Source organism: Cucurbita moschata, unplaced genomic scaffold, assembly GCF_002738365.1.
Source record: "Cucurbita moschata cultivar Rifu unplaced genomic scaffold, Cmos_1.0 Cmo_Scf00008, whole genome shotgun sequence".
NCBI classification, from domain to species: domain Eukaryota; kingdom Viridiplantae; phylum Streptophyta; class Magnoliopsida; order Cucurbitales; family Cucurbitaceae; genus Cucurbita; species Cucurbita moschata.
In genome coordinates this window covers 259,414-273,246 of record NW_019268524.1, presented here as the reverse complement: position 1 = coordinate 273,246, position 13,833 = coordinate 259,414, and the positions used below count along the sequence as shown (strand labels likewise).

The window sequence follows — 13,833 nt, the reverse complement described above, 5'->3', positions numbered from 1 at the left end:
TTAGCGTGAAATAAAGTGAAGATGGGAAAGAAAGGCTTTTAAGAAGATCATTAAGAAAATAAGGAGGGCACCTCAACCGTGGAGGCTACTTTACTTTGATTTGGCCTTTTTTACTTCACATTGTATGAGGAAATAATTCAAAAGTATTCTCAAAATAGAAAATCATTGTGAGCGAGAAATGCCGTAAGGAATATCCTAAAAAATTGGACCCAAATGATACTCCACCCTTTAAAAATAATTACCTTTTCTTCAATTATTTATTTATTTATTTTTATTTTCAAACATTTAATATGATTATGTAACTCAATTTTAATATATATTTGAATAATTATATTATAAATAGATACCAATTATTTATAAAACTCGTTGAGAATAAATAAATAAAAATTATTATAAAAATAAAATAAATGTATGTATTTATAATTGCCGGGAGAGAGGAAAAAAAAAAGGAAAAAAATGTGGATATTAGAGCCAAAAGTGCGCGCGAGTCTGTGTAGGTTGGAAGAGAAAACGAAGCTGGTTTGGAAAGTTGGGAGAGAGCGTGTCGACATTGATGTTGCCATCATGGTCTCATTTGGTTGCCCCGTTATCCTTCTCCCCTCTCTTCGCGCCTCGCCTTCAACTTCTTCGTCTTCTTCAAGTTTCTTCCGTTCCCTCTTTTCTCTCTGCATTGCCGCCTTCTTATTCTACTCCTTCCTCCTCCTCCTCTCTCAGACCTTCTTCTTTCTCACCTTCTCGCCGCCGGATGGGATCTCTCTCTGCCCTACATGAACCCCTGCGCTACCCTACTTCCCGCAGAGACGACTCTGTTGTGGAGGATTATCATGGCGTTCGAATCGCCGACCCTTACCGATGGTAAGCGCTGTTCATTTTCCGCTTCATTTGCTTTTTGTTTTGATTCGTTGTTTCTTTTGTGTCTGTCTGCCTCTGTCGTGGTGTTGTGAGGGATTTCATTAGTCAATGGAGTCTTCGCTGTTTAATCTGTGTGAATGTCTCTGGTGTAGTCTTGTGAAGGATTTCATGAGTCAATGGAGTCTTCGCTGATTAATCGGTGTCGTTGCCTCTGGTGTGGTCTTCTGAAGGATTTTATTAGTCAATGGAGTCTTCGCCGTTTAATCTGTGTGAATGTCTATGGTATAGTTTTGTGAAGGATTTCATTAGTCTATGGAGTCTTCGCTGATTAATCGATGCCTCTAGTGTGGTCTTGTGAAGGATTTTATTAGTCGATGTAGTCTTCGCTGTTTAATCTGTGTGAATGTCTCTGGTGTGGTCTCGTGAAGGATTTTATTAGTCAATGGAGTCCTCGCTGATTAATCGGTATCGATGCCTCTGGTGTGGTCTTGTGAAGCATTTTATTAGTCAATGGAGTCCTCGCGGATTAATCGGTGTCGATGCCTCTGGTGTGGTCTTGTGAAGCATTTTATTAGTCAATGGAGTCGTCGCTGGTTAATCGGTAACGATGCCTCTGGTGTGGTCTGGTCTTGTGAAGGATTTTATTCGTCGATGGAGTTTTCGCTGTTTAATCTGTGTGAATGTCTCTGGTGCGGTCTCGTGAAGGATTTCATTGGTCAATGGAGTCTTCGCTGTCTAATCGGTGTGAATGTCTCTTTCGTGGTCTTGTAAAGGATTTTATTAGTCCATGGCATCTTCGCTGTTGAATCTGCGTGAATGTCTCTGGCGTGGTCTTGTGAAGGATTTCGTCAGTCCATAGAGTCTTCGCTGTTTAATCGGTGTGGTCCTCTGAATGATTTTATTAGTCAACGGCGTCTTCGCTGTTTAGTCGGTTTGAATGTTTCTGATGAGGTATTGTGAGGAAATTTATTCGTCCATGTAGTCCTCACTGTTTAATCGGTGTTCTTTTGACGAAGTCACGTTTTGTAAGATTGCGTAGCGCCTTTGGGCTTGTGCCTTTTTTTAAATGAATAGATTCTGTATTCTTCTGTTTTTTCTGTTTTTGAATGTAATCCTCGCTTTTGGATATGTCTAATTGCATTGAGATTTGTTCTTAGGCTGGAAGATCCTGATGCTGATGAAGTGAAGGAGTTTGTGCAGAAACAGGTGACATTGACAGAATCAGTGCTTCAGAAGTGTGATACGAGAGAAAAGCTCCGCGCGAAGATCACTCAACTCTTTGATCATCCGCGATATGAACCGCCTTTTAAGCGAGGGAATAAGTACTTCTACTTTCATAATACTGGCCTTCAAGCGCAGAGTGTTCTTTATGTTCAGGTTCGTCGCCTTCGCATTTAGGTTTGTCTTTTTGCCAGTGCTCTTTAGCTAGCTGATGAATGCATTATGTGTTTTTTGCTTCTTTCCTTCCGATATTACATCTCAGGCTAGTTTGCATGGAGAACCTGAGGTTCTTCTCGATCCGAATGCGCTAAGCGAAGACGGAACAGTCTCGTTGAGTTCTCTTTCCATCAGCAAGGATGCTAAATACATGGCCTACGGGCTCAGTTCAAGCGGCAGCGATTGGGTGACTATTAAGGTCATGCGAATCGATGATAAAAAAACTGAACCGGATACGTTATCATGGGTGCGTAATTGTAGTATGTTCATTTCACATCGTTTACTGGAACAACACAATGAATACATTAATGTGGTCGAATGACCTGATATATGGATCGATGATGTTTCAGGTAAAGTTTTCAAGTATTAGTTGGACGGTTGATGGCAAAGGTTTTTTCTACAGCCGCTATCCTGCTCCCAGGTGAGTAACATGTGAAGTGCTACTTCGGTTTCTGGCGGGATTGTCTGGTCAACGATCTTATATTTGATTGAATTTAGACAGAAGCTAGGCATTTTAGGCGGCAGGATTGATTTGAACTTTTATTCTTCTTTATTTATTTTTATTACTGACAATGAATTATAAATTTCGGTTTTCTTGTTGTTACTGTAGAGAAGTAGGAACTTTAGATGCTGGTACTGAGACGAATGCAAATCTTTATCATGAATTATACTACCATTTTTTGGGAAGTGATCAATGCGATGATGTTTTATGTTGGAGAGATCAAGACCATCCTAAATACCTCTTTTCAGGCAGAGTTACTGAGGATGGAAAGGTAATAATCCGCTGTTTCATGGATCTGGAGTGTTCTTAGGATTGGTTTCTGATTTTTGCACTTAGTGGGCTATATCATGGTATTAGTGCTCTTATTACTTTTGTAACCATATTATTAATCATTGTTCCCCTAAATCCTTTACAAGCTAAGTTGGCTCCTGTAATGATAGTGCTTTATTGATTTATATACTATAAGTACCCACTGTGTGATATGCCCTTATATTCTTTTATTTTTACTCAATTAAGTTTGGTTTTTCATTTAAAAAAATGACCAATTTGTGTGACATGTCTCATCTTAATCTACTTAGCTTGAAATATATTTTCGTTCCGTGTTATATCTGTCATCCTTAAAGAGTTACTGTTTAAATGATCATTGTGAAGGTTTGAACGTTGCTCTTTTGCCACTAAGCCATATTTAGGTATAAAATGTGATTGAATTGTTTCATAATGAATCATAGAAAATTCAATGAGATGTTAAGGTCCAAAGAACTTATAATAGTGTTGTCATTGTTATGCTAGATTTATTCTATATAGAATTGTTTTAAACTTTACAGTATTGACGTATATGTGAGCATAAATTCGTCATTTCTCCAATTCAAAATTCCCCATATGTGGTTTTCAGCATGCAAGCTTGTGTACAATAAAAATATTCCCTCATATATTGTTGATTGTTATCTTGTTGCATTTACATCTTTACTGACTTCATTTCAATTTCCAGTATGTCCTTATGGAAATTAGCGAGGGTTGTGATCCAGTCAACAAATTTTACTATTGTAACATATCAGAACTTCCTAATGGACTTGAAGGCTTTAGGGAGAAAAAGGACCTGCTTCCTTTCACAAAACTCATTGACGACTTTGATGCTCAGTATCATGCCATTGCAAATGATGACTCGTTGTTCACCTTCATAACAAATAAAAACGCTCCAAAATATAAGCTTGTTAGAGTTGATCTGAAGGACCCCACAGTATGGACAGAATTGCTTCCAGAATCTGAAAAGGATGTGCTAGAATCTGCATGTGCTGTTAATGGCGATCAAGTGATAGTGAGCTACCTGAGTGATGTCAAATATGTTCTGCAGATTAGGGACTTGAAGTCAGGTTCCTTGTTGCATCAACTACCCATTGATATTGGCTCTGTTTATGGAATTTCTGCTAGGCGTGAAGATAGTCTAGTTTTCATAGGGTTTACTAGCTTTCTTACACCTGGAATTATTTATCAATGTAATTTGGAGACTGGGACTCCAGATATGAAGATATTTCGTGAAATTGCTGTTCCTGGATTTGAGCGCTCAGAATTTGAAGTTGATCAGGTTAGAGTTCTTTATATGTTGAAAATGCAGTCCAATTTTTCTGGCCGAGTTATGATTTTGTCAATTGTGCCGTGTTTATCTTAAGTTGTTTGGGTATTTGTCTCCTTGCTCAATTTTCTCTTCAAGATCTTTTACGAATCTTCTTATGTCTATAGGTTTTTGTCAGTAGCAAGGATGGCGCGAAAATACCAATGTTCATTGTGGCCCGAAAGAATATTGCGTTGGATGGATCACACCCTTGCTTGCTATATGGATACGGTGGCTTTAACGTTAACCTGACGCCATATTTTAGTGTGAGTCGTACAGTACTTGCAAGGCATTTAGGGGCTGTTTTCTGCATAGCTAACATTCGTGGTGGTGGAGAATATGGGGAGGAATGGCACAAAGCGGGTTCTCTTTCAAAGAAACAGAATTGCTTTGATGACTTCATTTCTTCTGCTGAATATCTTATTTCTGCTGGTTATACCCAGCCAAGTAAGTTGTGCATTGAAGGTGGAAGCAATGGAGGGCTTCTCGTTGGAGCTTGTATTAATCAGGTATGAAACAGTGGTGTTCTAAATCTCATCTTACCAAGTCTTCATTGAGTTATAACTGAATTCTGCTTCCTGTGGCAGAGACCTGATCTTTTTGGCTGTGCATTGGCTCATGTTGGAGTGATGGACATGCTGCGGTTCCACAAGTTTACAATAGGTAGATTTCACATCATATTGCACGATTAGTTTTATTTTTATTTTTTATTATTCATTCATGAATTGCTTGTTTAATCAATTAATTGTGTTTAGGTCATGCCTGGACTTCTGATTACGGTTGTTCGGACAATGAGGAAGAATTTAAGTGGCTAATCAAGTGAGTGAAGTTGTGTTCTCTGCATAAAAACATCTATAAGCTCTTGTAAAAATACCCCTCTGCTTATTATTGGTCTTTGTTTCTATTTGCTGGTTGATATGATTCCTGTTATTTCCAGGTATTCCCCACTCCACAATGTCAAGAGGCCTTGGGAACAGCATCCTGATCGACCTTTGCAGTACCCATCAACCATGCTACTTACTGCTGATCACGATGATCGTGTTGTGCCTTTGCATTCATTGAAGTTATTGGCGGTCAGTCTTTCTAACATTACGAAAATGCTTCATATTTTATCAACAACACTATTTTCTCATTCACGATTCCTTTTTCTACTTCATTTTTGTTTAAATTGGCCAAATATACAATGATTACATTTAATTTTCATGCGTTATTAATAAGTTATAGCACACTTCATTACTTAATTTCCTTCGTATTTATGGGCATTTTCAGACAATGCAATATATTCTATGCACTAGCTTGGAGAAAAGCCCCCAAACAAACCCTATAATTGGTCGCATCGAGTGCAAGGCGGGCCATGGAGCCGGTCGTCCTACACAGAAAATGGTAATTTTCGAATGTTCAACCATAGTTAGTCATTGACATTTTTTAAAATAAAATTACTTGCACATACCTTTTGAAATAATTGGGGCATCGTTTTCGTTATATTTACAGATTGACGAAGCATCTGATCGCTACGCATTCATGGCCAAGATGTTGTCCGCAACTTGGATAGATTAGACTTGCTCCTTATATGAAATTTGTAAAAGATTAACTACATTGTAGTGGGAGACATCCACAAAATAAATGTTAAGCCTAATTAGCTTTCCTACAAAATCAACTTACAAGAAGATGGTCACAGTGATTATCATAGGAACTTATTATACAAAATTTAGTAAGAAAGATCACCAAGTACAAATCCTTTAATATATGTTCCAGCCTATTTTAGAATGAATCGTTAATGTTTAAAAGTTTATTAATTGCTTTTCATCCTTTAGATTACGTCTTCAAATAATTCCAATAAAAAGGCTCGGGAAATTTAGACATACACGCAGGATAATTTATCCGTACAAACTGTGGTCTCATTCAACGTTAAAAATATACCTGGGTCCCAACCAGTGGATAATCTTTTCACGTTCTAATGGACTGCGACGATGAAGCACCCTTATTGGTGTGGTGTTCTCTGCAAAATTTTCTACACAAGAAAAACAACAATTTCGCTTTATTATTCTTCAGAATACAGCTCCCGATATCTTAACTAAAGATGCTTATGAAAATCTCAAACAGGACCCAGGTTTACATATGCAACTAAAATGTAATGAATGATGCTATTGACAAATAAATTGTCGTCCTCAAGTGGGCGAGATGTCCACACAAGTGCAGCATATTGCTTCTGCATGATTCATAAAGAATGACCAATACAGAAGGCAGACCTTTTATTTCACCAATAAGCACAAGACTCGTTCCATATTATAATTCAATAAAACTTAGTAATTGTAATCAACAAAAAGATTGTTCACGGAGAAAACCTGCTTCTCTGCTGTCCCTCTTCTTGCACCAATGCCCAACCCTCGCTCCCTTCAACTTTCAGATTTCTTACGCCAACCTGCAATTATAATGTGATTGGTATGGCAGTTCGCAGTTATTTAAATCAATGGAAGAAGCAATAAAACATGAACAGTATGCTACCATTTTTTTTCTGAGCTATTAACCTTCGACTTTATTTAATTTATAATCAATTCAGATGGGAGAAGACGCACATTCTGTATCTCAACCAGGAAAGGTCTACCCAAACCAGTATTCAGACCTAAGAAGCAAATCAAAACTAAATTAAACAGTAACTGAGCTTACCATTTGTCACTTGGGTGAAATAAGATTTCCAGTACATCGAGATCTTCTCTACCAGCTGCATGGAACTTGTAACTATCACCTCGACACAGGGGAAGAATATTGTTGCCTAGAATCTCCTGCAGACACCCATTATACTGCCAACTTTTGCTTGTCTAATGAACAGTTGTATAATAGAACATTCGGTCACCAAAGAAACAATCACTACCTCGACCGATGCTTCTCCCATTCTTTCACCACCAACAACCCATCGTGTTTGACTCACATTTCTTGAATACTACAATAAAGGTTGATAATCCAGGGAGTTATGACTTCCGAGTCAGTGAAATACTCAACCAAGTCTTCATGGGGGAAAAAGAAAAAGTGGAAAAGTAAAACTTAGCTTACCGAAATGATCCAAGTATATTGAAGTCCTATAACAATTTGAGCCCAATGGTATGGTTCACCGACCTATATAGATTTGATTTGGGGCGAGAGACAGAGAATACCACTATTAGTAACCAGTTAAAAATGTAACAAAATCTGAATGTGAAAGTAAGCGTCAAATTATTAAAAATGTAAGCAAAGAAAAAAGAGTTGATTTCTTGAGTCCTTTACACCGATATTAGAAAATGATAAAAAGAAAAAGATTCACATCATTAATTTCTACATTGCGAGCTTGCAGTTTATTGAGTCTAATGCCCCGGGTGAAATCATCCCGTATTCATCCAATGAATGTTCTTTTTTTTTTTTTTTTTTATCGAGTATACTTTCAATGAAATCAAATGGTTAAGGAAATATTTTTATTAATAACTAGAACATAAGGACCAAAGTTCATTCAGCCAGTGACATCATCTTTTTAATCATTTAAGTACTATGCAACGAACTTACCTTTTCTTGAGGAAATTCAGCTTCTTGTGAAGGGTGGAAACAATCATCAACGACAGAATTGGCGTTACAATTTGAAATATCCGAGGGTTCATCATTGCCAGCTGGAATTGAATCATCATTAGTTTCTGAGCTACGATCACTGGCTTTAACAGGCATATCTCAGTTCATATGTCAGAGGTAACTGATTTAATACTTACAAACAAATACAAATAAATTCATATACACTGAGTTTCTAGAAGTATAGGAAATGATTGCAGCATCCCTGTAGGGTTCAGGAAGTAGAAACAACAAGACCTCTAAGAGAAAAGAAGCGAACGTATTAACTAGAATTGGGCTCCTGTACAACTTTGTGTTTCACATAAGTCCAGATGGGTAATGAAAAGAGACAAAAGTACTCATTTCTTCCACAAGTTGGCTGGCAGCTAAACGAAGGAAAGACTTTCTTTCAAAACTCGTGTTTCGTCAGAGGGCTTAGTCTGGCTAATGACAGCAATATTGAAACTGAAGCCGTCCATTTTTGGGAACTTGTTAGAAAAAACAGTCGATTTCTCTAGGGATCCTATTTCTGCTAAAAATAGAAGCTCCTTAAGGCAGCTAAAAATTTAGGCTCCATATTCAGAAGTGAAAATGACAATGTGGACATGTTTCAAATACCCTTTTTCAATCACAGAATTACAATGCTTCACTCTAACAAGACCTCTATTACTTTGATTCTAGGAAGTTGGGAGGTTGCTCCATGAGGGACTTTGCCTATCAGTGTTACCACTACTCTGTAAATAAAATTCTTGGCTGAGTGTTCAATATTGCCACACCGTGTATAACAATGTGAATATATTAACTTTTGAAGCCTATTAATTAGTTTATTTATTGTAATTTTGCAGGCACATACATATGCACGCACAAACACGTATATACTGCTACTATGTTTCTCCCAAATCTCTACCACTTCCTAAATTCTAATTAGGTTATGTAGTATTGCAATAGGTTTTGATATGAATTTAATATTATTGTACATATAGATTACAAGAACATGACATCCAAGAAAATTGATGGTAGTAATATATAACTTCTCATTTCTCAATTTATACAGAAGAGCAGTGACAAGTTGATAACAAAGGTTCAATTAACTAACCAATTTTTGTCATCTTGCAATCGTTCTGGTTTCTTTTGATGGAATTATCATTGCCGTTTGAAGCTTTAGGATGACTATAAGTTAAACGGATGCGAAAACCACCTGAACTAGCTTTGCAATCCTGCATAACTTCATGGATAAATATTAAACAATGAACTTTTCCCTTCAAACAACAAAATCATAAAAGAAAAAAACTACAAAAAGAATAGTCCTCTTTATGATGAATGGCTCGTTTGCATCATTTTCCATAAGATAAACACTTTTCTTTAGTAAACAATGGAGAGATGCAACTCCACTCACCGGTAAAGTTTCAAGAGGCTTTGTTATACAGATTTTTAATGCATCCTTTGCCCAAAGAGATAGAGGAGGTGGTTTGCTCTGAAACCAGTCTTCATAGCCACATTATCTTTTCAAATACAGCCTACAATACAGGGATGAAAATAATAACTACAAAATGAATCGACAGAGTAAAAATGGACTATTGAAAGTCCAACACAAACAAAAACGTGGCAACATAAACGGAAGCGGTTTCAAGAGAATTTCTCATATGGAATCATCCAATAATAACTTTAAAAACGGTTATGTTTCAGAACTATATGATAAAAACTTCCTTCTTTTTTTTTCTCTGTTTTCACCGTGATTCTTTCCGCAAGCACTTTACTTTTAGTTTTAAAAAATGCTTCCCAATGGTCAGCCAAATTTAGTTCACAAAAGAATAGATATTCAATTTTTTGTTTTCAACATCATTTGTTAGATGATGCTCTAGTTATAAACTTGTTATTCATTACCTATAGACATAAATTTATTTCATTAATCTTTGCTTTTACTTTCTCTCACTAATTTGTTTCTGCACAACATCTCTTTTCACACAAAATCTTCGGTTAATCTCTTTTAACTTACATTTTCTCTTTTCACTTTCCTAAAATCTTCAGTTACCAAACAAGCTTTTCTCATTTCTCCAGAATGATCGAAGGAACTGACACCTCAAGAGAAAAATTATCAATCTGATGGCCCTCTTCCTTTACCATCTCGGAAACTGAATCAGTTAAATCATCAGCTCCTTTATATTTTACAAAGTTGCAGCCATATAAAAGCAGAAACAGTAAAAACAGTAAATGCAATAGATGCCAACATTATTTCTAGTAAAAACAGTAAACAGTAAAAGCAGAAGCAGAATCATCAGCTCAATTCCAATAGATGCCAACACCATTTCTAGAAACAGTAAAAACGTGTCCATATAAAAGCAGAAAAGCGTGACTAAGCACATCCTAGAACATAATAAATGCTGATCAGCTATAGGCCAGTATGAGGTACAGATTTAAAAAATGTTGCTGCTCATGCTACTCCTATTATCGTCCTTTCCTTCTTATGATTTATTATTATTATTGTTATTGTTACAAAAATCATTATGATCAACATCACGCTGAAAATATACAGACGTCACGTTAATAGCAAGCAAAAATCTGAAAATTGGAAATACAAAACATGACTGATCACGTTAATGATGTCATCGGATGACATAAATGTCAAAACCGTAATGGGAGAAAAATCAACATCGATTGAAGAAAGAAGCACATTCAAACGCAAAGAAAATTTCCTCTAAACAACAGACTATCAAGACATAAAGTAATGGCCGCCTTCTGAACAACGGTTATTCTGCTATGAAATCCTAGGTTCAAGTGAGGAAAAAACGTAGGATACAAATCGAACGAAAAAGTAATTCAAACACAACGGAGTTTCCTCCAAACTTCAAAGAAGCACATTCAAAGTTAATCGATCGCATTCCTAATCAACTATAAAATAATAGGTTGCGAGGAAAATATTAAGAATAGCAACCGAATAAAGAAGCACATTCAAAGTTCAAACACAAGCAGAATTTCCTCCAAACTGCATACTATCAGGTTATGTAATGATAGCTTCATCGATCGCATTCCTAGCGACGGTTATTCTTTTCCATGGAGACTTCGATTGAAGCGAGTACAAAATTAAGGATAGCGACCAGATAAACAAAGAACATTCAAACTAAACCAGAATTTGCACCAAACTGCAATCCAACAAGCTATGAAGTGAAAATTTAATTGACCGCATTGCTTATGACGGTTGTTTAGGCTATGAAAATCCTAGGTTCAAGTGAAAGGTTCAAAGACGAGAGATCGTACGCCAATCGACAACAGGTCTTTGATCGCGTGAGAAGGCATCTGCGGAGCGACATTGCTAAGTTGCTGCAGTTGATTATACTGAGAAATGGCTTCTTCAGTAGCGGAAGAAACTAATGTCGCCTCAGGATTCGCTTGCAATTCGTCCCGTTCGCTCCATAAAAGAACTCCAAAGAACAAAAGTAACTGATAGTTTAGAGAACTTCAGTATTTGGGCGGCAAGGGAAGGGAGGGAAGTTTTAAGTTTATATTGTTTTAACTTGGCACGCTCCTGTCCCGCATTCTTGATCGTTGGATCAACTCGACGTGGCAAAATTCATGTTTCTAGTCCAGATTCCTAGATCCATCTTAAACGACGACGTATCGCAGTTATTCGCATTACCAGTAACCCCTCCACATCACATTTAACTCTTATTTTAGTTCCTCATTTCAAAATATCAATTTAAAATATATTCTTTTTCCTTATAATAATATTTATTTCACGACAGTTTCAAATATTTTAGAGACTCTCCATATTTTAAAATATTAAGCAGACATTAATAATAAAACTATCGCAGTAATCAAAATAATTAATAAGTATTAATTAAAAAATTAAAGAGATTGGCTAAAATAGAATATTTAAAAAAAAAATTCCTAATCATTTCAAAATATAAAGGATCAATCCTGCATTTGAAAAAGACACTATATATTAAGATTCAGAAGATGCTTCCTACAACAGTTGGGCAATCAAACTATTTGCATCCTCTGGTAAAAGTTGATGAAGGAAAGGCATTACCCACACGATCAGAAAAACTAGGCAGTGAAGAAAACCCAAAATTCTTGCAAGAAAAATGCAACCTCCCTAACAAAATCCGACCAACCCTGCATGATGTAACAAACATTCACAACACTGCTGCCAATAAAGATAACACAGTCCTTTCTGAAGAACGTAAAAGAGTGGCCTCTTTCACATTCTATCTTCTCTCCTCCTAGGGGCACATGTGATGATTTCATCAACTCTAAGAATCATCTCAGCAGCCTCCGTTGCAGAAAGCAATACGGCCTGCTTCACTTTGAAAGCTTCTGAGATACCAAGTTCAGCCATATCCCCTACCTGTCACATATACAATATACATCAAGGAAGCTTACAAAAATCTTTTTTTTATTATAAAGTGATATGAATCGATCAGGCTATTGTCATTGTCTTTTTTATTACAAATTTTAGTGTGCTGTCATTGTCTTATAGAACTTCAATATTATAACATGACAAAAATGTGTTAGTAAAGATCAATTAAATAAGATAGTATGAGCACAAGGGATATTTAAATCGTGAAGGACTGCATTCTCCTGCATATGATGTCTAGTCACTGCAAAATTACTTAATGGCGATTAAGGCATTACTCTTCTAAAACATATTTCAATCTTGACACTTACCGAACCAGAGATGACGTCGATCCCTGCATTGCAACCTTCCTTGTGATGCTCAGCCCGGAGCTGCGCAATCAAGTCAGCACTATCCAACCCAGCATTATCAGCAATGATTGTTGGAATAGCCTGTAGAGCACGTGAAAAAGCTTCAATGGCGTGTGATTTCTTCCCAGGAGTCTTCCTAGCCAACTCATCTACTTCTTTTGACATAATCATCTCGGGCCATCCACCTCCAAGCAGGACTCTGCTGTCATTGACTGTCTGAGACAGTACACACAAGGCATCATGCAGAGACCTTTCAGCCTCATCAAGGACGTGATGACTGGCAAAGAACAAAAGACAACCCAAAAATAGCACTGTCAAAACATATAACAAAGCAAATGAAACAGCTCCAAGAAAAAAGTGTACATGTAAAAATGACCATTACAAATTTCCAATTGAGGGTTTATGTAAGGCACCAATTGCATGGTGGTAACAACCATAGGTTATAAAGCCTTCTTCAACAAGCACCACTTTATGATATTTGCCATCATTTTATCAGAAATAAACCGTCCATAGAAATTAAAAAAACAATACTACATTAAAAAATAAAATTCATTAACTGACCAAAATATAGAGAAATGCTCGATATATTTTTGGCAGAAAAGCAGGAAAATAAAGTATTTCAGCTGGAAGATACCTTGCACCCCTTAGCACAATTGTACACGCCTGACCCATTCCCACACCAGAAAAATGGATCAGTTTGTCCTCGCCAATCATAATCTCCTCAATCAACTTGCAATGTCCAAGCTTCACAGATTCCGGATTGTCAAAAGTTGAAGCAATCTCACCACCAGTTACTAAAGCCAGACGCTCTATGCCATCAAAATCAGCATGCTCAATGGCAAGTATTCCTGCATCTGCAAATAGTTCCTCCGGGAAATTGTAGATCAACTGTCTGTTAACAAAGCAGTTGATTCCATGACCAATTATCTTCTTCACCTTCTCTCTCATTTTATCCTTTTCAGCACCCTCAATTTCAGCAACTCTTGCCATTGAATCAACTCGAACTCGAGCACCATAAATCTTGACTTTGTCGGTGTCCATAGCAGTATTTGCCACTAAAATTTTGGCATTCTCTATGCGCTTGGGTTGGCCAATACCAATTTTTTTGTCAAGAATAAACCTGAAAAAAAAAAAAAAAAAAAAAAAAAAAAAAAAAAAA

The 13,833-nt window shown here is 36.7% G+C and overlaps 2 protein-coding genes and 1 pseudogene across 3 annotated transcripts in view; 1 reads left to right on the top strand and 2 right to left on the bottom strand.

Annotated features, from left to right (window-relative positions):
* The first annotated feature begins 511 nt into the window (after positions 1–511).
* On the top strand, positions 512–6,147 carry LOC111446264 (prolyl endopeptidase-like). Its single transcript, XM_023084994.1, has 12 exons — positions 512–855; positions 2,010–2,229; positions 2,336–2,536; positions 2,640–2,710; positions 2,900–3,062; positions 3,780–4,373; positions 4,529–4,909; positions 4,988–5,063; positions 5,156–5,219; positions 5,338–5,473; positions 5,670–5,783; positions 5,892–6,147. Exons 1-12 carry the CDS (start codon positions 554–556, stop codon positions 5,955–5,957), a joined length of 2,388 nt encoding a protein of 795 aa, XP_022940762.1. The 5' UTR covers positions 512–553; the 3' UTR covers positions 5,958–6,147.
* Positions 5,955–10,276, bottom strand: LOC111446209 (annotated as a pseudogene).
* Positions 10,277–11,872: 1,596 nt separating this feature from the next.
* The window catches only part of LOC111446394 (T-complex protein 1 subunit beta), a 5,824-nt gene continuing 3,863 nt past the window's right edge, over positions 11,873–13,833 (bottom strand). For both annotated transcript variants that reach the window (XM_023085202.1, XM_023085203.1), the window contains 3 exons: positions 13,309–13,794; positions 12,636–12,951; positions 11,873–12,315 (listed from right to left, as the gene is read on the bottom strand). In XM_023085202.1, coding sequence (XP_022940970.1) covers positions 12,169–12,315; positions 12,636–12,951; positions 13,309–13,794 — 949 coding nt within the window. In that variant the 3' untranslated portion in view covers positions 11,873–12,168. The remainder of the gene's footprint in view (positions 12,316–12,635; positions 12,952–13,308; positions 13,795–13,833) is intronic.

Coding starts and splice junctions, on each gene's coding strand:
- LOC111446264 (XM_023084994.1), top strand. CDS start 554: ATGTTGCCATCATGGTCTCATTTGGTTGCCCCGTTATCCTTCTCCCCT. Junction 2,711..2,899: donor AGCCGCTATCCTGCTCCCAG/GTGAGTAACATG, acceptor TTGTTACTGTAG/AGAAGTAGGAACTTTAGATG. Junction 5,784..5,891: donor GTCGTCCTACACAGAAAATG/GTAATTTTCGAA, acceptor TTATATTTACAG/ATTGACGAAGCATCTGATCG.